Genomic DNA, 27744 nt, shown 5'->3' on the forward strand with positions numbered 1-27744 from the left:
CAAAATTCATTCACTTCTTCCTGATCCTATTTTGAACATTTCCTGAAAATTTCATCAAGATCTGTTTTTTGCTTTTTGAGTTATGTTGTTCACAGACAAACAGACAAACTTTCCCAAAAACATAACCTCCTTGGCGGAGGTAATGAAATAACCTGACTTGGGTTTTTGTCTTCATTCATATCTATTAAAGGTAGACACACTCTTTTTCAAAGTTGTATAATACTAGTGGGACTATTATTCTGAACAGACAGCCATGATCAGATAAGATTATATGACTAAGCTAAGATTTCTTTAACTTCCTCTAGAATTAATAAACTATTCAATTAACTAAAGGCAGTGGCAGCACTGCCTATACTCTCAAAACTGTGGCTTTAACAACAGTCTCGTCAGCACCCCAACACCAAATCATATCAGCTGAAGTTAAGTAACATGTTTTTTTTGTTTTGATAATTTTGGGATTTTAAATCTTGCAGATGTGGCTGTCATCGGAGCCCCTGATGCTATTTGGGGCCAGAAAGTCACTGCGGTGGTGCAACTGAGGAAGGGGCAGAGCATGACTCTACCAGAGCTGCAGATCTGGGCGAGGTACCAAGATGTCTACCCAAATGATTTTTTTTTATTTTTGACACTGCCTGATAGTAAAAGCTAAATGCGGCTGTTGCTGAGTTAGTTATCACAGTTTGATAATGGAGAATTAAATGGTATGTACAGGCATGTTATTATTTCTAGCAGTTGGATTCACTTTTTGCCTTGCACCTTTAAAGATAGATCAAAGTGTTGTCACGGTGACACAGTTTCAGGCTTCTGAAACTCCTCATTCATTTTAACTTCGACACCGTTGATGACTTTTAGCATTTAGAGCTGTTTCACCAATTGAAACAAAAGATCATGATAATCAAAACACACAAAGGGCACACAATTTTGCAGAGCATGTGGTAAAAAAATAAGATGTCCCTAGGGTCTCTTAAAGCAAAAAGCGGGTCTCAAAGTGGCTCAGCTCACACTCCCCTGGTGACTGGACCTGAGGACCTCAGATCAATGGAAAAGGATGCTCAAGAAAGAGAGGTCAGAGACAGACAAGGGAGGGAGGTTGAATGAAAGATGACAAAAAGACACAGGGAGGAAACAAGTTATTGTTACAGACAGCGTGTCCTTCCCTTTTTTCAAATGTTGAAATTGTCTCTTTCTACTAATAGTTGTTGCACACATACATTCTTCTCATGTAGACAGATCAAAAGCACAAACACTCATCTTTGTAGTATTCTCATCCTTCTTCTCAACTCACCCTCCAAACACGATCTCATCCAACTCATTCGTCCACCTTTCATATCATCTACTTTTGCGTCTGACGAAATATTTCCACCCACCACTATCCACTACCATGCATTCATATCTCTAGCTTCTGTGTTTTGTGTGTAAGTGTGTGTTTGTACTTGTGTATTTGTGTGTAAGTGTGTGTTTGTACTTGTGTATGTGTGTGTATGTCAGGGCTCTGGGCTCCATATGGTGTGGGGGCGTTAGATCCTACTGCTGTGGCCTGCTGGTCCAACATAGTGGATTACTACTGCTGCCTGTGACCTGAGTTAACACACACACACACACACACACACACACACACACACACACACACACACACACACACACACACGCACACACACAGTGTTTGCTGCCAGGGGTGCTGCCAGCAGACAGGCAGTGCCAACACATGGCCCACTGCTGCGGCCGGGTTGTAGGGGAGAGACAGAGAGATAAAATGAGACATAAACAAGTAGATGGATGCTCACTCTTCAGTGCCCTGGCTTCAGCTGTCAGTCTGAATCTCTATCACACCCTCTGCACCCCACGCTGCCTTCAACACACACGCTCATGCGCTCACATACACACCCACTCACGCAGTGCCCCAGAGAAATTGGTGACACGAGCGAATCCCCGTTCCAGAGACGTGTATGTACGCACATATACTCAGTCACACTTTACTCAGTGACTCAGAGAGACGGAGAGACGGAGACATCTGCTGAAAGGAGAGTTTGATGGCAGCAGTATGAGTCATTATGCTCACTTGCAACTACACAGGGACCTACACACAAAGACACACACACACACACACACACACACAAAAAAACATACTCAGACACAAACAAACAAACTAGGTTAGAAGATAATAGAAAAGCTTCGGGCTTCAAGACTTGACGTAACAACCATGCATTCAAAACAGAAAAAAATAAAACACTTTTAATTATCGCAGCCTTCTGTTTTTCCCTTTTATTATTATTTTTTTTATTTCATCTCACAGTGATTATATTGTTTTGTACAAAGGGAATTGTCTGTGTCTGGAAGGCGAATTGTGGGTATTAGAGAGGAGAGCTGCAGCATGCATGAAGGACATTTCTTTCCTTATCTCCACCTCTCTGCCACAGGGCTAGCCTTTGTTCAGCAATTGTTTCTTGTTTTGTTTATCCTTTTTGTGTCTGTACATATGTGCCTATTCCCACCCATGTGTGCACATAGCTCAATGTTGTATGTGTCCTTGTGTATTCCTGTGTTTATCATTCTCTCTGTGGTAAACAGTCTTTAGTCTTCTAACATGAGTGTTAATTGCAGGGAGCACATGGCGCCCTACACCATTCCCACAGGCCTGCTGCTGGTGGAGGAGATGCCAAGGAATCAGATGGGCAAGGTCAACAAGAAGGACCTCCTGCGACACTTCTTCCCATGACTGGCCTGACTTTTATATACCCACAATATGTTGGTGCCTGGTTGAAGAGATGAAGCTGTACATCTCTTCTGTGCAGGCCAAACCCGGTCCTTTGATCGGACCAGGGTTACCCTCAGAGGAGAGTCGAATGGAGGATCTCAAATTTAAGGGGTAACATGATCAAACACTATTACAAATACACTGATACGGACAATAATTATGAGTTACCTTGCAAGAGGTAAGTAACAACTGACTCCATGAATGTGCCAATTTTTTTGAAGTGGTACTAAAAATAGTGGTTCATATACATAGACTTGTGTGAAAATTTTCATGTAGCTCTCATGGGTATGCCACTTAATATGACACGCTTTTGTGGGTTTGTACTTGCAGTAATGTCTGAATGCCATAATTCTAACTTTTGGAGTTCTCTGGAGTTGTATTTTTCACACTGTAAACTTAAATGAAGTAATTATGCTCAAATTATGCAAACTGAAAACGATCAATTTCTCAGTGTTCTTTTGTATAAACGCTGTCACCCTGAAATGACTGGCTCAAACAATATCTGCCAGATCATAAAAAAAAATGGTAACATTGTGGCAACCACTCTAGGAACAGAAAATATATACATGAGTGGAATACTAAACTTACTTTATCTTTGAAATATTCAACATACTGTGGCTCTTTCAGCCAAAGTTGACAGTTTCTGTCATACTACCTTAAAAAAGGGATACCAATTGATATTCATCATTGATATCACCCTTGGATATCATGTTGCTTAAAAATACTGGGACAGCTAGCTTAATGATTATCTGTACTGTGATAGGATGTTCAACTTTTACAGTAAAAGTACTGAGACAGAACCCACAGACCAAAAGCGCTTAAAGTATTTGTTGAAATTGCTGTATGATGATGTTTTAATAACTGAAAACATGGAGATTTAATAATACTGTGACAATTTTGAGGGATGTAGATTGAACAGCAAATACGAAAGATGGTGTGTCAATGAAATAGGTGCAATAATAAGCTTGTAAGTGTGATCGGTTATCAAACACTGTTTGCATCACGACGTCAATTTTTGAGCGCTTGAAATGACAGATTTTTTTCTCTGAGAATTAAAGAAGTTTTATTGAATACAGAGTAAGTATGGAGTTATTTTTGTTTGCTTTTTCTCTCATAAACAGTGTTGTGAAACTTATCTCTGTGAGTGTGTGTGTATGTGTGTGGGTTTGTCTGTGCAGCTGCAGTTACACAGGTGTGATGAGAGCCTGAAGGCGGATTCTCCCGCAATGCACAACAGCGCAGCTGGATGCCCCACACTCCATCTGACTAACCCTCTCCCTCTTCTCACCTCTCAGACTTTCTCATCTCCTTTTTCTCCAGTACTTCACCTCCTCTGTCCTCATCACAAGTCAGAACAGATTGCAGCAACACTGGGACCAACTAGACTGTGAGCCTCCTTTTTGAATGAGCTTTGGCATGCTGCCAGAATGGGCAGAGAGTGTGTGAAAAGATGAAAGAAAAGGCACAGAGAGGAGACAAATAATAGAAAGCAGGACTGTCAGAGAGATTGGAGTCTTAACAAGATCTGGCTAGAGAAAGATGATAAAAGAGAGATTTGTGACAGAAATGAAGATGTGGAAAAAGTCAGTACAAAGAGTTCACAACAAGTGATATGCAAAGGAGTTGGAGATAAAGTAGAAGCTAAAGGGGGAAGGAAGGAGTAAAATACAGTTGAGATAAACAGTCATGATGAACAGCCTGAGAGGTGAGGATAGAAAGACACACTAGTGCAATCCCCAGCCGATACAGCCTCCTGTCCACACACACACGCACACACGCACACACGCACTCTTACACATACTCGTCCGCCCACAGTCACCAGAGACCTGATTAAGAGAGCAGAGCTATCGATCTGTGGGCTGGCAGGCCAGGATGGATGAGCAGGCAGGGCTGCAGGAGCACCAGAGGACAGCTTTAGTGCCCCCCAAATCCCACCCCCTTCACCGCTCCACCCAACCACCCACGCCAGAGCTGGGAGTCAGCCAGGGCCACGGGCAGGAAGACCTGGGCTGCCACGCCGAGGCTGCAGCATGCACTGGAGGTTCAAAATCAGGACTGAAGAGCATGAAGCTGGTGTGCTGTAATGGATACACTCCACTGTATGAGAGTGTTTTAAGGGGGGCATCAGGACAGGTTCCAGTGCCCCCCCAGTGAACACAAGGGGGGAGGGTGAGCTGGTGGGTATTCCCCAGATTCTGGCTTGATGGAGTACTAGTGCCCTTGAACTACATCCACTCTCTGTCTCTCAAACACACACTCGGTCAAACACTCCCTGCCTGTGTTTGCTGGAGCGAGGTGGAAGAAGTTGTCTGCAGATGGCTGCTTATTGGGCCCCAGGGTCCTGAATGTTGGGTTATGGGGGACACCATTGAGTTGTTGATGTGTTGGAGACTCATGAAGAGTTTCATCAAAAAGCCAAAGGTTTCAAAGAAGCAGGTGATGACAGGAGACTTCATTGTTGCGATGTTTTTCTTTGGTGTATTTGCTGTGTTATGACATGTCTTTAATGAAAGCCTGGCACAAGAGTTGATTTGTTTGGCTTCCTCTTCAGACGGTGGACTCATTAGGTTATAACAAGAACCAGCTGGCGTCTCAAGCAAAGGTAGAATTGAAACAGTATTGCATTTCAACACACGGATTTTTTTTATTTTGCATCAGTGCACTGAATGAATACCAGTTCATTCAATCAGCTGTTCATTTTCTCTATCCACTCTCTGAAACAAATCTTAGCATGCACCTGGTGGAAGGAACCCTCACCATGGGGGTGACAGAGACCAATGGGTGATCCAAAAAATGTTGACGCAGAGGCACCGGTTTAGCCCAGAGGTCAAACTGCATCCCCCCATGTGCAAAGCTCTATGTTCCAACCTGCAGCCCTTTACCCCATGTCCAGAAAAAAAGCCCCAAAATAAATCTGAATATCAGTTGTTTTACGTGGGACGAAGGTTATACTGTAATGAGGGTGAAGTAAGATTAACTCAAAGAAATAGTCCCACAGTGCTGCATATTAAAAGCAACTCTTTACTGAGGTGTCAGCATTAGTTATGATAAATAAAGCATGCAGTGTATACTTATTCCTAGGATGGTACGGTAAAATACATTTTGGGAGAGGCTCATTTACTTTCCTCATAAACATGAAGGCTAATACTATGCTTTTGTTTATGCTGGAAATATGACGAGTAGAGATGGGCAGATAGATCCAAATATCGATAGTATCAATACCAGCATTGGTATTGATATTGAATGATACCAGTGTAAAAAAAATCAATATTCTAGTTTAATTTTTTTGTCCTGCATGCACCAACTGCTGCAGTTTTATAAAAGTGGCGACCTGACTGTCTCTGTGTAAGTGCCGCTGTGTCACCATGCTCCCCCTCCTGATTTTGGGTGATGCACCATCACGAGGCCCAGCAGCACTAGGGAAACAGCAGGCAGACTCCAAAAAAGGTGTTCATTTGAATTTTTTCAACACCATTTGTTCTGGTGTGATAATTCTTTATACTCTACTATTTTACTACTACTTCTACTATTAAAGGTTAAACCAGAAAAATTTCAGCTCAAAGCTTCTTTAAGGCAAATTGGAAGTGCTTATTATTTAGATGGTGAAATTTCACTTATTTTAGTTATTTTACATTGATTTCAGTTGAACTCTTGAGCACGTCTTTAATCACTAATAAGCTAGCTGTAGCCCTGGTCAGTGTATGAGCACAATTTAAAAAGAATACTTTAAATCTCCATATTTTAACTGTTACTGTCTTTAAACCTAACATGAAAGTCTCCATCAGGCAGCCATCTTTTTCAAAATAAAAATCTGCCCAGTATAAATAGATCAGAAAAAGAAGAAAAGAAGAGCAATAAATTCTTCCCTCTTTTCTTGAAAGGTCAGATCAGACAGGAGTAATCAAGCACAGAAACAGAATCCTCCTGATTTAAAGCAGAACCCTCATATGCTGCATATCTGCTGTATGTCACAGACACAAACACAACAGCAGGCAACAATTATACAGTCAAATATTCACATTTGCACACTTTTGACAATCACAAAGGGCTCTGGGCCTGTAGCTCCTTGATCAACATGACAGGCTTATGTTTGTAAGTTGGTCAGGAGAGGAGTGATGGGAGGATGACAAGCAAGCCTGTCCAGCCCCAGGGACACCCTGAGCCAGAAAAACACACACATACAAACACACATCAGTGAATCCAGAACCCCAGCAGGTCCGTGTGGGTGCGTAACTGATGCTTGTAGTGGCAGGTTGTTGTTTACATGGAGCTCATGTTTATTCTGAAGCTGCTTACACCTCACTGGCTCAGCCTCGGGCTTCGCTCCTGTGAAACTCCCGCTGACTCGCTCTCTGCTTTCTCTTTGCCTTTTTCTCTGTTGACCTTTTTCCCTTTCTCTGTCTATCACTCTCTTTTCTTTTTTTCTATTTTGTACCTCTGCTTTATGTTAATTATGTATGTCTTCTTGTCTGTTGATGTTCTGCAGTATGTTTTTCAAACCAAGGTGATGACGACTGGAGGCTTTCCACATGTATACATATGGGCGAGACGTTGCTGCAGTGTCTTGGAATAATTTATAAAGTTGCCTTAAGTACTGTACAGCAACTCGTCTTTCAAGTATTCAACCACAATAAAAAAAAAGATTATGAATGTATTATTCCATAATGGCAGCTCTACATACTAGAGTTTTCTTTAAGTGAGAATGGAGACAGGAACAAACTGTAAGTTGATCCTATTAAATACCTAATAAGGAGCAGCTAGGGCTCAGTGGAATATTGTTTTTATTTCTTTTCTTTCTTTCTTTTTTTTTTTTTCTTTGAAGGTCCACTGTTTGATCCCTGGATTATTTGACAAGTCTTCATGCAGAAGTATCCTCAGGCACGAAACTGAACCTCTAGTGGCTGCTGAAGCGTGGCAATTGGAGTGAATATTTGTGTGTTTTGGATAATGATGGACCTTGAATGACACCCCAGATAGTGTATGTATCTGTATGTGTGTATGTGACACATAGTGTAATAACACTGGCATTTAAAACTTTAATCATGCCATTAAAGTATCAACTCAAGTTGGTCAGTTTGCATGTGTTAACTGTAGTAACATGGGAAGAGTTTGCCCCACTGAAGTAGTTTATGTCAAACAGCCATGGACATTGTTTCGCACATGCCTCACAAATCAGAGATAGCAATGATTTGAGATGTAGCCCCTCACTAATTTTTTTCCCTTTTTTTCTTTACTGCAGCTTCCTGGTCACTGTTTGGTGTGTACCACTCTCTGCAAAGATAGTATCCAGGTAAGATGTCTCACTCCTCAGCAATTCAGTTCCAGATTACGTCCACTCACAGCATGAGAACATGACACAATGACTTTGCCAACAAATCAACAATCACGAAAAGCACTGGTGACTTATCTGTCATTTTAGCTGGCTGTATTAAAAATGTCTGCTTTTTTCTTTCCTCCAATGGTACTTAAAGCTTCTGTGAGAAACTTTCAGGGGTAATGATTTCTACATCCTCCTGGACAAAATTCTCATGACTGATCTTGTGGATATGGTAGTGGTGTTGTTTTCCAAAAATGTCATCTTGCTTTCTTTTAATCGTCAGATGCATCACTCACTGCAGATCTTTGCTAAGGAAAATGTGTACAAGGGATGTTTTGGCAGCTTTCAGGTCTTTGACTTCTTTTACACACCCTGCTGCAGGGCTTTTAGACATTAGAAATAACTACATGGAAATAATCAGGCCTGTTGGAAGTTCTTACTTTCCACTTCACATTCAGCTGAAAACTCTTCACAGGAGCTTTAAAAATCAAACAATGACACACAATAATATTTCAAAAGACATGTTTTTCTTCTGTTCTTTTTATTAATCTGTAGACTTGACACAGAAACAAGCATTTATGATACACTACATTAGATTAAATAAGCAAAGAGTATAAAAAGAGACACTGAATGCTACATTAATTAAACACCAAAAAGGGAATATTCTGCATTAATGAATATGTTATATTAACAAGTAATAATAATAATGATAATACATTTTATTTATAGAGCGCTTTTCAAGATCTCAAAGACGCTTGAAAGTAATGAAATACTTATTCATAATGAAATACTTATTCATATTGTTGTTACATTTGATTAAAAGGCACTTGTGTTACCCTTTCCACCATATCTCCGTTTTAGCAGTCGAACACAACTAGAAACTTTTTTTGGTAAAAGTAAAAAAAAACAAAAACAGAATCAATAGTGAATTATCATGTTCTAGCCCTCATAACTCGGCCCACTCAACAATGGAGAGAGACAAGGTCATGGGAGAATAAATAGCAGGCAGACTAGCTAATGATCTATCATTCTGGACAAGCGGCTGCACCCGAGAGCGGGCTGCCTGACAAGATCATTAATAAAAGCTGCTGGGAGAGTGATCGATCGGCTTGATGGATGATCAGAGCCACAAATACTATAAAACACCTGGATGTCAAGCCTTGTCTCTCAGTGAAGAGAGGGGAGGGAGGGGAGTGAACCTTTGAAAACAGTCCAAATCCCAAACCAGGAGTCTCCAGAGGGGATCAAACTCTGATGCTCAACATCAGAATAGCTCAGAGTGACTCTGCTGCTGCAGCTGTATGTTTGATTTCATGCGTGTATTTGTGCATAGCTGTGCTGTTTATCTCTGTGTTTGATGCAGTTGGTGTGTGTTGTCATCTACAGAGGCTCAGTGTGAGAGCATCAGGGTAATCTGGGGTAGATCAGGGAGTCAGCGGGTGTCGTGCTGTACAGGCTGCTGCAGCGGTCCACCGTGCTGTAATGGGAGGTATTTATTATTGACGTGCTCCCCTCACGCCATTACTGAGCTCTGTGGTGGTAATCTGTGTCTCTACTGCGCATCTCCACTCCCTCTCTCCTCTTCTGCTCTATCTGAACTATCTGCCACGTTGTTACAGTGCCTCTTTTGTCATCTACACACACACACCCACACACACCTTACTCAGCAGTTCATCTGGATTCCTAATCTTTTCAGTGAGAGAGAGAATGAGTTCAGGAGGAGTGTAGTCTCCTTGCATGGCTGCGTGTATCAATATCTGTTCATTGATCTTGCCTCGCCTCTCCTCCTCCATTCGTCCAGATATAGATTGGTTTTCCCAGCAGGTATCTGTGCCCAGAATCTGACTGATGGGCGGAGTGTGCGAGGGAGGGGGTATTGAACTGGATTGTCCCACATGCCACTAGACTGTGTTAGGCCACTGAGCAAAAATACTGGCAGGAGGAAGGAGGGGGGGTTGAGGCAGGACTTAATATGAGTCCAACAGATACTTGAAGGAGGAATGACAGTGTTATTAGTCTATAAGTCAATGCAGAGGCAAACATTGATTGTGGGGCAATAATAATTATTTTCTCTATAATTAAAAAGTGAACAGAAATCCCATCACAATCCACCAAGTCAAATAACTTTTTACTTCAGTGGATTTGTGGATAGCTTACCCCTGGAATTTTCAAAGTTGCTTCATCATGTGTCTTTCAGAGAATTTGGGCCTATTGAAAGCTAGAAAAGCACCCAGAGAGTACAGACCTCTGCCAAGCATATTGTGATTGTGACGCAACACTTTAGTCCTACTTTAACGTTATACTCCCTTTCAGCAGACTGTCTGCTACAATTTGGTGCTAGTGGCAGGGTTGTACGATAATTTGTTACCTGACGGTGTTGAAAGTTATGACCCACTACACATTTCATATTCTGGATCTTAGTATCCAGAATATAACCAGGGTTTGGATCGTACTTTTACATCTGTCAGAAATTATCATGACCTTGTCTTGTATTGTTTTGCAAAGCAATCTGAACATTTAACCCATATGGTGAAAACAGCCCTTATCTCACAATGATAAAGAAGCCTTTAAAAAAGTCCTAGTTTCAGACAGTGTACCAGATCACCTCCAAAATTTAATCACTTCTTCCTTATCTCATTTTGAACATTTCCTGAAAATTTCATCAAGGTCCGTTTGTTACTTTTTGAGTTACAGTATGTTGTTCACAGACAAATAGACAGGCAGACGAACTCTCCAAAAAACATAACCACCTTGGCGGAGGTAACTTCTGCATCAGGGACGAAGTGAGTGTATGCCTGGATGTAATCCTTCATTGGACTTAAAGCTGAAAATTACATCTCATCTAAAGTTATATTAGACTACAGCTCTGTTTGTGTTACACCCCGGTGTAGGTTTTACACTGAGGAAGGAGCAGAGATTACTTTCTACAGTCAGACTAATTGGCCTTTCCAAGGTAATTTAAACAGAAAAAATAACGGTAACAAAAAAATAGGCAATATATTTACAAGTCCTCATCAATAAGAATGGTTTGTAAGAGAGGGTATTTTATGATTGAACAAAACTCAGACTCCGAGTTGATTTTAGCATAGAGGTTTGAAATTACAGTCATTAATATGTTGAGTAAGTATCTGTAGAGTTTGATGATGCATGATTGTGAAAAGAGTTAGTTTCCAGTCTATCAAAAGTACAAGTATTACTATCATCTTACACTATCAGTGCTCTGCGCTTTGAATGTGAAGAAAGACTAGTAAAGCACTATATAAGTACTTGTTCAATAATCAAGTTTATTGTAAAGAAAACATGAAAAATGAAAAATATTGATCACAGGACTCAATGTTGTGTTTGTTGTTTACTTACCAAACCAATAAAACATGAAACGAACTAAAAGGAGGTTGTGGTAGGAATTTATGTTTTGTGTGTACATGTGAGAGGAAAAGCAATATTTTGTGTGTGTGTGTGTGTGTGTGTGTGTGTGTGTGTGTGTGTGTGTGTGTGTGTGTGTGTGTGTGTGTGTGTGTGTGTGTGTGTGTGTGTGTGTGTGTGTGTGTGTGTTTTGTCTTGTAGTGTCTGTGCAGTTGCCATCAGTGCCTGACCATAAATCAGAGGCCCTCCGGCCGTGGGATTGCCCAGCTCGTGGCTCCATGTGTAATTACAAAGCTGACATTTAAACAGCAGCAGCCATATTTCACTCTCTCTAGCGCTGGACGCAGAGTGGTCTACGGATGGAGTAAAAGTTTTCAACTTAAAAAAAAAAAAAAGACAAGAAAAAATCAATAAGAGATAGAATGCATTCTAATGCCTTGTTAATGGACCCGCACATTAATTATTCAATGGTGGCCATTTTGTCTGCTCATTAAAGTGGCAGCTGAGAGGAGAAATGTGCAGCATTACTCTGCGGCTCTGCCCAGGCAGCGTTATAACCACAGTCCCTGTCTGAGCCGCTTATCCTCTCATGATCTGTGGGTTTTATGTTTGATACACATCTCTACTGTCACTGCATCACTCTGCATGTGCTGCAACAGGAGATGTTATCTCTATCACCTATAATTGTGTTCTACAAAGGTTAAAGCCATCAAGATATTCATAGCTGAAGGGATTGATTAGTTCAACCCTTTCATGTGATTTAATAGTATTAGTTATTAGTACAATTCATTTTGTAATAAGAAAAAAGTCTGATTTTATCTGCTGTCCCTGAAACTTATTATTATTATTATTATTATTATCATCATCATCATCATTATTTTTATTATACTTTTATAATAATAATAATTATAATAGATATAATTATTATTATATTATTATTGTTATTATTGTTGTTATTGTTGTTTTTGTTGTTATCAATCTTTATCTGAAAAGCAACTGCACAAGTATTTATCAGAAAACGTCTTAAGAAAATTTTAAGAGGTGGTGTTGTGATGAGGGTGGAGTCTTAGATGGAATGCAATTTGGAAAAAAAAACAATAAATAAATGAATAAAATAAACAACAAAAACAAACTACACTAATCCATTTTGAAGAATAACTGCACTTTTACATTCGGCTAGCTTTGTGTGGTACTGTCAGTGTGCTGTGTGCATTGTAAATATTGTAAATATGTCAAGAAACCTGATAAAAGGGGATTTTTCTTGGCTGTTTGCTGTTGTTTATTGTTGAAATAGAAATTTTCAGATACAGACGCAGGATTCGCTGAACTGAAAGTGGCATGAATGGCTACTTTGAGTGAACTATAACAATGTCAAAACTTTGATGTTATAAGACTTTCATAGTTTTTCAGCGATGATGTATTATGACCGTGGTATTACTGAATCCAGGACTGGCCACTTGTGTGCTAGTGGTGAGTCCAAAAGGCAACTTTAAGTTGTGTAGGCCTGTAGGGAGTAAATGTATCTGAGTCTGGAGCAGTGAAACAGGAAGAAAAATTAAAATTCCTCTTTGGCCTGCTGTCAACCTGCGTCTGCTGACTGCTCAGAGAAGCCGCTGCGTGACGGGATTCCTAATGACACTGCAGCAACCATTGCCACAAATTGCTTTGACTTGATTTATTTCTTCTTTTACAACCCCCCACCCACCCTTACCATCCCCACTGACACCCACCTTCCCACTGCTGCTCCTCTTCTCTTCCTCCCTACATCACCATTCAAGCATTCAGTTGGTCTCTGTGTCTGTCTCTCCCTCTGCCTTCATAGACACACAAACACACATTCTGTGCACACACACAGCATACCATCTCCTTGTCTGCACCATGCCAGTGGCAGGGAACATCTGTCTCTAGGTCCCCCTGCCACACAGTGTTAGAGTCAGGGGAGGTCGCTCACTCGACTGGCCAGTCTGAAGGGCCTGTGGGCAGAGCAGGGCAGGACTGGCTCGAATTTGAGGGCACCCAGGCGGAAACTTGTCCCCAGGTCCATCCTGCTTTGCCTGCTGCATGCCACTTGTATCTGTTTGTGTGTGTGCAAGCATGGATTTTTATAGGTCAGAGGGCACCAAGGCATCAAAAACAACTAAAGGGCAGCTTCTATGTGTCCTCTCTGTCTATGTGTCTTTTACTGAGCCTCTCTGATGCTTGTGTCTTTCTGTTTGACTTTGTAAAATGTGTGTGTGTCCTTTGCAACAACCAGTGTGTGTGTGTTTCTCATTCTTACAGCAGTGCTTAACCAGCATTGATGCATCCCTGTGCTCAGCCTCTGTTTGGCCACTTTTAATCTCCTTACATTTGGACTGTTTAAATAGTCTCAGTTCAGTTCAGTTCCTATTTACTTAACCAAAGTGGAATGCTATCAGAGGCAGCAGGCAGTAGTGTGCCAGTCACACAGCAGATAGCTCCTTCATGCAGTGACAGCCCTGATAAGAGGAAATGGGGGAAAGTAGTGTTTAATCAAACAGTGGAGGGAATAGGGGATAAGTGCATGAAGCAGGGGCTTGAATTGCACCAGCTACTCATAAAAACATCTGTAAGTTTGTGTGCAAAGTTCTCCCTGAGTTTTCACCTCGCTTCAGATAATTTACTGGATACATTTACATTTTTAACTCTGAGGTGGTGTCTCAAAACACAGGATTGTCAGTTCACCATTATATACTTAGACATTGTTAAATATTAGTCCAATAAAATGTGAAACTTGAATTGTAATTGTAAGTCTGTGCTCTAGGCATTTGCAGTGGCCTTGAGGATTGATGTTAGACACTTCAGAGAAGCAAAAGCACACACTTATCTTCCTGATGAAACAGTAAATATAGCTCATGCTGGTAAAATATAAAGCACAACAGGTTCTTGTGTTGTTCTCAAATTACTTTACATTACACTCTCCCTCTCCAGAGTAGAAAAGATGCTGCATTAGTCTGCTTTTGTCAAAACAAGTGTCCCCATAATGAGACAGTAAAGTGAGCTTCATATGTATTGCCAACACATAGAAGATAGAAGGTGTGCTCAATAAATAATCCCCTCTTTATGTATGAGGAGACAACTTTTCAGTCCCCTTTCAACTTTGTATTGTCTCCTTTCATATTTAAGTTACTGTGCTGAGGTTTGGGGCAACACATACAAATATTTGCTGCATTCACTTTCCATACTTCTAAAACGTTCCATAAGATTTATTAATGAAGTTAGACACCTGGATCACACCAACTCATTATATCTGTAGACAAATCTCCTCAAATTTTCAGATATTGTTGAAAATCAAACTGCAACAGTCATGTTCAAGGCAAAATACTGTTCACTGCCTCCCAATAGTTTAATCTGAGGACACATGCTGTTCGAACAACAGTCAATTTCAATCTGTGGGGTTAAACTTTGGGAACAGTGTTGTAACATTTGCCATTTTAAAAACAAACATAAGGTAAAGGATTCTCACATAATATAAAGTTGAAGACAGGACTTGATAATCATTGTGTGATAGCAGGGAAGTCCGAGATTTTGATTGTTAGTGATCGTATTCATGTTATTTTATATTATTATATATATTATATATTATTTTTATATTACATTATATTATATTAATTTATTTTATATTATATTATATTATATTATATTATATTATATTATATTATATTATATTATATTATATTATATATTATTTTATTTTATATATTATATTATATTATATTATATTATATTATATTATATTATATTATATTATATTAATGTATGTGTATGTTTGAACACATACACACACACACACACACACACACACACACACACACACACACACACATATATAGAATAGAATAGAATAGAATAGAATAGAATAGAATAGAATAGAATAGAATAGAATAGAATAAAACGTTATTGTCATTGTAACACGTACAACGAAAGTGAAGTTACAGCAGCAATCAAGAAAACAAAAGTAAGAAAGTGAATAGAACGTGCAAAATAAAGGTCCATAAGAAAATAGATGATGACAGCTTGTCCATCATTCTCCAGTTCAGCCAGCCTCCACCTCCACAGGGTCCAGGACTGAGCTTCTTCAGTCATGCTCCATCTCTGTCTCCTGAATCCTGTCTGCTCACAGCAGGTGAAGTTCTTCCAACGTGTCTGATGTTAGCTCCATTAGCCATGTCTGTGAATAGCATGATGCTACTCTGCCTTCTGGTATTCCCTCTGTTGCTGGGTTAGCATGGCTAGCTCGTCCATCTTATTGGAGATAGATCTTACATTCTAAATAACAATGAATGGAAGGACAGGTTAATGTCGCTTCTTAGCTCACACCTGAGAAGCAGCACGTCGTCCTCACCTCCTTTTCCTCACCTTGTGGGAAGACATCAGGCCTTACACCAGTTAGCATTGACATGCTACAGGCTGCTAACAGGTGAGTTCACATGTAAACAAAGTGGCCATGGTTACATGTAGGATATCCAGACGAACACAGGAGAAAAGGTAGTAAAAATATCACTAAAGCCACAAAAAGTTTGGTATTTTATTTTACATTTTTCAAAATAAACATTTTCAATCAATTAATCAGTTAACTGCCAGGTGGTATTAATTGGCCAAGCGGTTACAAACAGAACCAAGTTGTCCTCATAACAACCAACAACTCAGCACAGCCTCTCTATGAAGCTACTGGGGGAGTCAAAAAATGAATGCCAAAATTACATTTTACCCCAAGTTTGACCTGATGGTGGATGGTGGTAGAATTGCATGGCATCGACTACAGTAAACTTAAATGAGCAAGTATGAATCTACAGCTTAATGTAAAAGCTTTTTATTGCCAGTCATTATGTGTGTTGAATTAAATCATCACCCACCCATCTGAGCTTTCCTTGTGTTTCTTCAAAATTTTCTCATCTTGGATCAGCCCTCCTCTTTCTCCTCTTATTTGTCTCCTCTTTCTCCTTCGATCAATCTATTTCGATATCTGTTACTGTCTTTCTCTTTCCACATCCATCCATCTTTTCCCATGCCCTTTTCAGAGGTGGGGTATTTATCATCTTTATACCTGTAGGTTTGAGGGCCATGCAGCGACCTGATAGATGGGCCAGCCACTGATGTGCAACCACCTCAGGAGACACAAACCAGACAGCTATTTAGTAGCTGAACAAGACACATTGCTTTTCTTTTATTGTTTCCAAAGTGCAGGGATGTGTGTGTGCGTGTGTGAGGGGAAGATTGTGGGTGGGGAGAGGGAGGTTTAAGAGGAGGAGGAGGAAGGAAAGAAAGAAAGAAAACAATAACAACAGATGCTTCTTGGCTGTCCAGAAAAAATGCAGCAACTGTGCACAAGATGGGCCATTATCCATCTACAGTGTATCACTATGTTGTTGACAAATCAATGGCTCTGACAGTGATGACTCTGTGTTACAGCAAACATAAAGCACTCAGACTGTCTCCAGGACTGCTGTGGAGACTGCAGCGAGGGAGCACTCCGGGCAAGGGTACTCATAGCCAGGAGGGGTGTGTAAGCATGTTTGTGTGTTTGTGCAGTGTGTGTCACTGAGTTTTTGTCGTGCACATTTGGGTTTTCTTTGCAGGTGTGGATTTGCAAAATTGCTCTTGAAAGCTGTGTGTTACTGATCACATCTGATTAATCTTACATGTTACTGCTGATGCTGCATATGAACATGAATCAGAAATAACTCAGTCTAATCCTGACGTCTTTTTATTTGACAGAAGCACTGCGATCTTCTCCCTCCTCCTTTTAGTACTCTTATCCGTCTTCTGCAGTCTCCTCATAAGCGATCTATAGAGGCTTTATAATGGGAAACTTGACCTGCTCCTGGTTAAAGCTGCTGTGCATTAATATCCTTCAGGCTGGAAATCTTCAGACAGGTTTGCAGCTATGCTCAGTAAGAAACCACAACAGTAGTCTAGCCAAATGTAGGAAAGTAATCCATTTATTCACTGAGACACTCTGCACAGCACATGAGGTTTATGTTGAACATGCAACATGCATAAGACATTAACGTAGGTGTGCTTCAGTGAAAACATATCACGGTATCCTCTGCATGTGTTGAGTTCCAGATGGGGATGGAGTGTAATTGCTTTGCCAAGACTTGTGTTGGGAATCTTGAGAGCAAAAGAAGGGTAAGAGGGGTCATGTGAGTTTGATTGACAGGTAGACTTAAACCCCCCGTGGCAGGTGCCAGGAGCAGGTCACTGGGGCGAGAGCGTTGTAACCCATATAAATATAAACGCCTGACTGCTGTCTTTTGCAAATAGGCTTCTCATTGCTCAGAACACATGAGACCAAAAATGTCATATCTGGGGTGAAAATGAAAAAGACAAGACAAGAAAATTATTCAGTGATGTGAGGCGATTCAGCTTCCTTATAAATTCTCAGGGACAGTCACATTCATGAGCACAGACTGTAATTTTCTTAAATTTTGACCCTGCACTGATGTTAAAAGGTACAAAGGGAAACATATCTCTTGTCTGAATATATGTATATTAAAAAAATGTTGCTTTTGCATGAAATGACAGCATGATACAGCTGCAAAAAAGAAATCAATGCCAATGTAGTGCATGAAACATAAGGAAAAATTAAATGGACAGGTCAGTCAGGGGGAATGTTCCTTATATTCAAAGTTTCTTTGACAATGACAATATTTTTTACTTTATATTATTTTTTAACAGATTTTGTTAACCCAAAAAGTAAAACCTAACACATCTTCCAAAAAACCTTGTCACACAGGTACAAGCAAATGGACTTTGTTAGGTTTCTTTGTTAAGAATCAAGGTTTTAAAATGGTTCCTTCATTGTAAAAAGGAGATGAATAGAATTCTTTTTTAGTATTCAGAGCAGTGACAAATATTTCCAAGTTGTAAAAATTGAAAACGGAAGAAAAGAAACACTTTGCACTCTTCTAAGGCGTAGAAGGTCATTTAACACTCGCCACTGCCTGTTCCTGTATTATCCTCAAACAGACCAACACTTCTTACTATCTGGATGAAATAAAAACAGTTTTATTCTGTTTCTCAACTTTGAAACTTATTTTCTTATCAACTTTACATGCAAGGACTATTAAATATAAGTTATTATAGGTTGGCAGGTGCCACCCTGTTGGTTGTGGCTGCCTGTTGCGGCAGCTCTGGCTTCTTTGTCCGTTTCTTGTAATTTTTTTCGTCTCTTTTTATTCATCTTTGTATTTGGAGTGGGTCATTACTTTGTATGGTTCATTTGTTGGTCATGGACACCAAACTGGTTATGCCTTCAGTGATATTTTCACTAATTTTTTCTCCTGTGTTTGTCTTGAGATTGTTCATATGACCATGGCCGCATTGTTTACATGTGAAATCAGCTGTTAGCAACCTGTAGCATGCCAATGCTAACTGATTCAAGGCCTGATGTTTTCCCACAAGGTGGGGAGAAGGAGGTGAGGACGACGTGCTGGTTCTCAGATGTGAGCCAAAAACATGACAACATCAACCTGTCCTTTCATCCATTGTTATTGGGAACGTAAGATCTATCTCCAATAAGATGGACAAGCTTGCTGTGCTAACCCAGCAACAGAGGGAATACCAGAAGGCAGAGTAGTATCATGCTATTCACTGACATGGCTAACGGAGCTAACACTGAACAGCAGATGAAGTTGGATCCTGTGGAGGTGGAGGCTGGCTGACTGGAGAATGATGGACAAGCTGTCATCATCTATTTTGTTATGGACCTTTTTGCACTTTCTATACACTTTCTTACTTTTATTTTCTTGATTGCTGCTTTGACTCCTCCTGTATTTCCCCTTGGGGATAAAAAAGTATTTTCTATTCTATTCTATTCTATTCTATTCTATTCTATTCTATTCTATTCTATTGTAAGTTGGCACAAATTAATAATGCTTTTTCTGATTGGATAGTCCCCCTGTGTTGCAACATCCAGCACTGAGAAATTAAGTGAAGTGCAAAAAACTGCAGTTCCTCATATCTCCACATGAGGCCAGCTACAGAAGCCCAGTAACATCCATTATCACAGAAGTTAAAACGTACATTTTGACATCAGAATCAATCATGTTCTAAGCCTACTTGCAATAATGGTTTTGGTCTGAACAGTGTTTGTTTACGCACACTGTACAGCGGTGAGAACTCAGGGTCAGCTGTGCAGCACCATCACTGCTGATGAGTACAAAGTCTCTGCATTCAATATTCAATAGTGCTGCTTGAATTAGAGAAGCTAAAAATCTATGGTGATGCTAAGTAAACAGATAGAGGCAGGGAGACAAAATCAAGCCAGAAATTAAATCGTTGGAGTGAAAAGTGCCTCCAATGGTGTTCCTGCAGAGAGGGTGAGACAGAGATAGGGAGGGAAAGGGGACAGGGGGAGCTGCAGGGGTTAAAAGGCAACATCGTCAGTGGCACACAGGCAACAAGACAAGTGTCGACAGCGACAGGAAAAAGACGGAGGCTGCCCATGTGCCTATGTCTCCTCCACTCGACCCCCCTGACACCCGCATCCCCCACCCCCCCTCCACTACAGACGAGCATATGTGGGCTGACAACATGACATTGCCAGTGAACAGAGGGAGGGACATAGAGGAAGAGGGAGAACCAGGAGCCTCAGTAGCTCTGACGACCCTGACTCTGACAGCTGATGGAGGCAGATTAGGCTCATGCATGCACACAACTGTCAACCTACCCCACATTCATCCCCATCCACCCTGCTTTCTTAATTCCACCCCACCACACACCCAAAAAACACACCGAGGCCTTCCTCCACTCTGCATTCTCCATCCTTCAGCTGTTTCTTATCTCTACCTATCTCCTTTTTCCACGGCCAAACAAAAAGTGGTGCTGGCTCCCAAACTCCCCTCCCTCAGGGCCACCTTTCAGGGACATAATGTGATCCAGGGTCCAGTGTAAAAGGAGTTAGTGATTGGCTTGTTCATATCAAATGGGCTGAGCAATGTTACCTTATATTTAACTGTGCAGAAACACAACTTTATAGCATGCAAAAACTAAAAGCAAAGCACAGACACACCACTGTAGTCCCTGATTTTGGTAAACAATATATTTTTTGATACCAATCAGAAATGTTTTTTGAAGGATAGCTCATCCTATTTAAAAATTGCTACACGTAGCTCTCTTTACAAATTCTCACCTAGCCCGGATGCAAGCAGTAGCATATGCTAGATAGGCCAGATAATAATTGTACTTAAGCTTTGAATAGTTGGAAAATTTGAGCATTCTGACCACTTGATACACTCTCTGTCTCAAGCTACCTTTTTCTTAGTCATTCTAGATGCAATGTTAGCCCTCTAGTTATCATTTTCATCTGTTTAGTCTGCCATACGTTAGCTTTCTGTGCTGACTCTGCAAAAGTGATAGTGTCGCTGTTAACACAACAATTTCCCAGTTTGGGATGAATAAAGTGTATTCTATTCTATTCTATTCTATTCTATTCTATTCTATTCTATTCTATTTTTGGGGTGCAAAAACTCTACCTTCAGCTCCAGAATCGTACTTTGATTTGTAGTGTTTATGTTTTATAGTGTTTATATTTCCATTCTTTTGTTTGCTTGTTTGTATTTAAAGACATTGAATCACCAATTTATTTACAGTTACTCTCTGGAAATGCATATATTGGGGCTTTTTTCAGCGAATTTCTTCATTTGCCTGCATTGCTTATAGACTTAGAGTTAGGTACTAGTTGTTGAATTTGCATTGCTTCCAAATTTGCAGCAAGTTTTTCCTAATGTAAAGCTCTTCAGCAATGCGTCTGCCCTTGCTTTTGTCCCTGCACCCCACTCACTAAAACACACATTTTGTCAGAGCAAGTAATCATTACAGAGCAGGTACACAGTGCAGCTCTAGCACAGAGGGCAAAATGTTATATTGGTGGGTTTTGCATCAGACAAGTTGTATGAATTCGTACTGATGCAATGTTAGGGCTGTTTTTTTTTGTGTGTGGGGCGGGGCAATGACCCAGCTGTATTGTTGCCCAAGGTCTAACAACCAAATCAAGATTCAAGTCAGAAACAACAATGTCGAGACCTGACTGCTGAGAGCAAGTTCACGCAACCAGTCTGCGTATTACTGCTCTACAGCAGATATCCATTACCGTAATGTCTGTAATCCTCATGACTCAGGTGCCCTCACACAGCCCTGATTCCACTCTGGGGTTAATCAGACTGATGAACGCACTTATAGCTGATGGATTAGCCATACTAAATATGTATATGCGTATTCGTCTGCAACAAGGTGTTTTGCACTGTTTTCTGACCTCACCATGAGTAAAAGGTTTTATTTGTATGTTGTTTTTATGGTTTAGAAAAATAAAAGAGATCAGGGGGCTCTTCTGATCGTTTTTGTTTTGTCTGTATAAGAAACAGAATACTGACATTTTACTCTGTGACAGATATGCGCGCGCATGTGTGTGTATGTGTATGTGTATGTGTGTGCGTGTGTGTGTGTGTGTGTGTGTGTGTGTGTGTGTGTGTGTGTGTGTGTGTGTGTGTGTGTGTGTGTGTGTGTGTGTGTGTGTAGTGAGGCAGACATCCACCCTGGGACAGTATGTCATCGATTGAGCTCCAGGAAGAGGCCTATTATCTCCAGCCATGGTTCAAGCGGGGGAGTCAAGTGTGTCATATGTGTTGGCTCTAATTGGCAACCCAGCCTGGTGGAGGCTGACTGGAGCAAAGGCAGAGCTGCTGTTAACCCACCACCTCAAACACACAAACATTCACACTCACCCACCCTCATGATTTCCTCGAGAAAGTTGCATCGTATGTTTGAAGCCTCCTCATGTTTTTCTGCACTTACAAAGCAGATATGGAAAACAGCTTAATGTAAATGCAGACAGTTTTGTGGTACGGTCTTGTTGTGCGGTGGCGCATGGTGTTACTTTGACACCCAGACAGCACTTTGCTGTCTTCGTGCCATGTTGTGAGTCAGTGTCTGCTGTACCTCTCCTTAACATTTTTTGCTCTCTGTCTTCAGGGTCATTATTTGTTCTTCTCTTCAGACAGATCTCTTACCAGACAAATCCTCACCTCTTCAAGTCCTCTCTGTCTTTCTCTCTCTTGCTCATCTCTGTGATGATTTCATGGTCTAACACTGCCCTCTGCAGATCAGCATGGTCACAACAGTTGTTACTAAAAGGTGGAAGAAAGAGTGCTGTTGGAGTCAAATAAGGCATGAATAAGTCATTTGGAAGTTCAATCCAAGAGTGTTTCTTGTAAAGATAGTTAAATAATGTCATGATAGTCAACATTAAAACCTAATGGTTAAACTGATGCACAAAATCGTCTTGATATACCTTCCAAGGTGCAGGAATAAAATATTATAATACTAAAAATTTAGAGATATTGTTTGTCGGTTTGTCCATTCCTTTCTCATCACATTTTTTGTTCAGTATCATTTAGGGGGATCAAAAAATAAATATATATACAATGTATTTTGATTGTTTGTTCGACAATATCAAAATTGGGGTTCTTTCTTGTTTCAATTTCTAATGCTTCATTTCAGTCTTTGTTTATAAACTGGATTGGAAAAGTTACCATTTTTCTCCAGCAGAGGGTGAAATGTTCCTCTCTGACATATGTGATTTGCATTTTTATGGGAAAATGTGGCTCCGATATAGTTTGTAGACATTGTCATCATCGTTTAACTTTTCCCCATGGTCTGGTGTTAAAAAAGCAAAATAAAGATCGTAAATATAGAAGAATCACAATTAAAATTGCATCAGCACGCCGATAGAATCGAATCGCGAGAATAGCATATCGTCCCAGCACTAATATCAAATGTTCTGTTTTGTTTTGGTTTGTTTCGAGACAAATGTGTATGCTTTTGCAAAACAGCAAACACAAGTGACTCAGACATGGTGCATCATGCATTACACCCCCATGTAATATCTGTGATGATTGAATTATTACTCTGAAATGCTTTTGAAAAGGATGTTGTAATGAGTAATGAAAGTACCAGTAATACCAGTAATGAAATACCAGTTTTAAGTTTTTCAATTTATTTTCATCCTTTTTTTATTCAGTATTCATTTTTCTGAAAAAAAGGTGACCAGAGTAAACAAGCTGAATTTGAGTGTGTATGCTTCCCAAATTTTAGTCAAAGCAGTCAAAAATTTAGGCAAAATAAATTATGTATGTGTCAATACAAAAATTAATTATCAATCTGTATTTAAATACCAGTGTTGAGTTAACAAAAAGGGCCAATACAGGTAAATGAGATATTAATTTTAAGGGTTTGACCCTTCTTTTATAGAGCATTTTTAAACTCAGGACAGTGTGTATTTTTTAAATTAAGGGCTATGTATAAGTACAAATAATTTTTCAATATGTTGGTGTCTTTTTTTTCATAGATTATCTTTAGTAGTTTTGATCCTTTGTCTCAAATGTCACAACAATCTTCATCAGCAGATTTCCAGATGGTTCACTGCAGTTCCTGCCATGTGTGTCATGATATAGTGTGAAAACCAAAGCCTCTCTCCAGTATTCATCATCGGTAGTGTTACAGTCTGCCTGTTGAGCCAGACAGCTTCCTGGTCTGTTCCTTATTTTCTGATCAGCGGGGCTTCGAGCCACATGTGTTTTCAGAGGAGAATTACATAGTCACATGACTTTACCTTGAAGAGCACACGGTCATCGCTATTATCGCCTCAGTTGGAGTCTGTATGAACAAGCCTTTGAAACTTGGGCTCTCATTTTATTGTGTTCTGCCGAGTCTGATCCTCACTCACTGGTTACTAGCTCTGAGTTATGTGTAAAAGCTGCCCTTGAATCTTCTCCCTTTATACCCACTCAACATTATCAACTCTCTGAATTCCTTGCATTAAAAAAAAGGGATGAACTTAGTTCCTAGAAAATCAGCACTGCGCACCTTGTTGCAAACATTAAATACCTCTGCCAAGGAGGTTAGGTTTTTGGGAGACTTTGTCTGTCTGTGAACAAAATAATTCAAAAACTAATGAACAGATCTTGATTAAATTTCCAGGAAATGTTCAGAATGGGTCAAGGAAGAAGTGATTAAATTTTGGAGGCAATCTGGATCACCATCTAGATCCAGTAATTTTTTAAAGGATTCTTTATCGTGGTGAGATAGGGCCGTTTTCACCATATGTGTATATAACTCCACAATAAATGGTTAGATTGCTTTGCAAAACAATACAAGACAAGGTCACCATAATTTCTGACAGATGTAAAAGTAGGATCCAGATCCTGGCAATATTCTGGATACTAAGATCCAGAATATAAAATATGTACTGGGTCATAACTTTCAACACTGTCAGGTAACAATTTAACGTACAAACCTATAACTAACACCAAATTGTAGCAGACAGTCTGCTGAAAGGGAATATAACATTAAAGTAGGAGTAAAGTGTTGGGAGACAATCACAATATGCTTGGTGGAGGTCTGCGCTCTCTGAGTGCTTTTCTAGTTTGAGCCTGTTGTTAAAAAGTTAGAAGATATACAGATATGAAAGAAATCAACTCTCCCTAAATCTATTGCACGTGTTTATTATTATTATTACTTTTCCCTTTCAGATGTGGATTTATATGTGTAAACAGTAATGAGTATTAGTCAGACTGTTGTGACATGACAGGTTGTGATGGAATGGAGTGCCTCTTTCTACCAGCAGAGGGCAGCAGAGGACTTTCTTGAGCAATAACCTAAAAGTGTTAGCTTGTGTGTCATCAACTGGTTCAACTTTTAAACTTTAGCATCACCTCTGGTCCCGGTTTCATTCATTGGAAACAGTCTTAAATCCATTTCACAGAAAACATTGGTCTCGAATCTGCTGTGACCCAAAATAGAGTCTTCCAGAGCCCTTGTTAACTATGTGTTTATGCTGGTATAAAGGCCTGTTGTTGGGGAAGTGTGTGGGGGAGGCAAAGGAAGAGAAACACCAGGGCGGGTCTTGCCAACTGACTCTGCCTGAAATGACAGAGACAGGTGCTGTAAAATCAGCCCTTTATACCAGAACCCTCTCTCCCTCACACACACACACACACACACACACACGCCAAACACATGCCGACACCCACTCAGCACGCAGCCGGTCTGCCAACACACTCAATTATTTCACTGCTCCACTTTCTAGCATGAGAGTATGTGGAGTGTCGCATCAACAGTATCTCTGTCGCCTGTGGAATACAGAGTTTCATTTCTGTTTGTAGCTGTGGCACCAAGTACTCGGGTTAGTCCGCTCCTTCGGTTTTTCACAAGAACAGTCGTCCATCCCAGGAGAAGAGCATCTTCTCTTTGGTTAGAGAGAGTCCAGTGTGCTTCAAACACGTTTACTTTCTTAAGATCCATTTCGACCTTTGACCCACTGGTAGAGGGGATGTTAAAGTAGTCATGAAGAGATCCATACTCTGGTTTTTGACCTATCCAACAAAGTCACACACTTATTTCTTAATGGTATACTCCCACTTTAAGACACATTACCATCAAGGTAAACTAGTTATTTGCTCTGTTTGGTGGAAAGATCATATATAAAGCTCAGCAATGCAGCCACCTTGACATCCGATAATATTACACTGTCCAAAATTTGTCAGTCAACTGATCTTTTTTTTCTTCTTGCGATGGAAGATTTGGAGATTTTTGTTGGAACTTGAGAGGAGCACAAGGTGTAGCTTCTAAATAAGTGGTAACCATGATAATTTGGATGCTAATTTGGACAAGGGAAAGAGGCCTCAACCAAATCTTTGTGAAGAGGACAATAAGCAAGAAACTACTCGCAGTATAGACTGAGGTGGACAGGAGAGTGTAACGGCAGTCATGTGATCCTGAATTTCTTAAAACACAGAAATCTGTTTTTTTGTTCTTGGTTTTTTTTTTTTCTTTTGTTTTGTTTTGTTTTTAAAACAATGTACATGTAAAAAATAAAAAAGAAAAATACTTGAATTCATTTAATAAAATAATCATATCTTAATATGCTTGATAGACACCAAACTCTCCTTAAAAGGTGGTCAGTGACCAAAAACAGTCTTACTTCATCAATCATGGCAGCTCCTCAGTCAAATCTGAAGAATCACAGACATGACAACCTACGGCTCTGACATCTCCTGAAGAGCTCCATATATCTTCATCTTCTGCTCTGACAGAGTGTCCAAACTTGGAAAAAGATCAAAGAGTTGTGCCTGAATGTTCTGAATGTGTGAGGGCACGACACACACTGCAGTGGACAGAGGGGTTACGTATGCCACCCTATGACTTAGAGAGTGACCCAGACAAGCACGATTAGAGGAGAGAGATTAGAGAAAACAACTGGCGATCTGCATGGGACTGTTTTCATTAGAGTGTTACGCTGTGAAAAGGGGCTTCTGAAGGGGGTTATTTGTGTTTCTGTTTTCTTATCAGTGTGGAAGTCAGGAGACAAACCTGGAAGTTAAAGCAGAGACTGGAGATCGATGTTGTTATTATTTTATAAGTTGACAGTATAAAAAATCAGCAACTTGAATTTTTATTATTATTATTATTATTATTATTATTATTATTATTATTATTATGATGATGATTATTGTTATTGTTATTGTTATTATACAATTATTATTATTATTATTATTATTATTATTATTATTATTATTATTATTATTATTATTATTATTATTATTATTATTATTATACAATTATTATTATTATTATTTTTATTATTATTATTAGTAGTAGTAGTAGTAGTAGTAGTAGTAGTAGTAGTAGTAGTAGTAGTGTTTAATTATTATTATTATCATAATTATTATTATTATTTATTTGTTTACCTTTATATAACTTGAATTATGGGGAGTATTGTCATCTGGACTAAATGTATTTATCTCTTCTTGCATGTTGTTTTGTTTCTGCCTGAACAGAATCTCTGAGCGCTTGTTCTGTTATTTATTTATTGATTTTAATTCTGCATTAAACTCTTTGTTATCTTTTCCTTGCCCTCTCCTATTATGTGTCACATTTTTAAGCCCGACTCTCTTGAAAGTTGTTAAATAAAGTGTACATACTTACTGATCTACTTCAAACTTGTGAAGACACTTTTTCTGTCTGCACCACAAACAGCTGCCTTGTTTCTCTCTTCATCTCTCCCTCCCTCTCTCTGGCTCATCGCTCTGAGTGACAGCACATGTGCTGGGGTACATGGGAGGGCTGCTGCTGAAATTCTAGCCCCCTTACCCCACCACTGTGAGACATACCCCAGCAATGGACAGGGAGGAGCTGTGAGAGACAGACGCTGGGCAAGGACAGAGGGGAGACAGACGGACAGACTTCAGCAGCAAGTGGACAGAGAGAAAGGAGGAAAGAGAGGGGGGAC

General features: G+C 39.9%; 1 protein-coding gene across 4 annotated transcripts in view; it reads left to right on the plus strand.

Moving 5' to 3' along the window:
• The window catches only part of acsf3 (acyl-CoA synthetase family member 3), a 33382-nt gene extending 29577 nt beyond the window's left edge, over positions 1-3805 (plus strand). For all 4 annotated transcript variants that reach the window (XM_074666198.1, XM_074666201.1, XM_074666199.1 and 1 more), the window contains exons 9-10: positions 474-585; positions 2602-3805. In XM_074666198.1, the coding sequence (XP_074522299.1) occupies positions 474-585; positions 2602-2716 (227 nt within the window). In that variant the 3' untranslated portion in view covers positions 2717-3805. The remainder of the gene's footprint in view (positions 1-473; positions 586-2601) is intronic.
• Positions 3806-27744: the final 23939 nt, after the last annotated feature.

Source organism: Halichoeres trimaculatus, unplaced genomic scaffold (genome assembly GCF_033239565.1).
Source record: "Halichoeres trimaculatus isolate MK-OKI-2021-1 unplaced genomic scaffold, fHalTri1.1 fHalTri1_scaffold_3, whole genome shotgun sequence".
Classification (NCBI taxonomy): domain Eukaryota; kingdom Metazoa; phylum Chordata; class Actinopteri; order Labriformes; family Labridae; genus Halichoeres; species Halichoeres trimaculatus.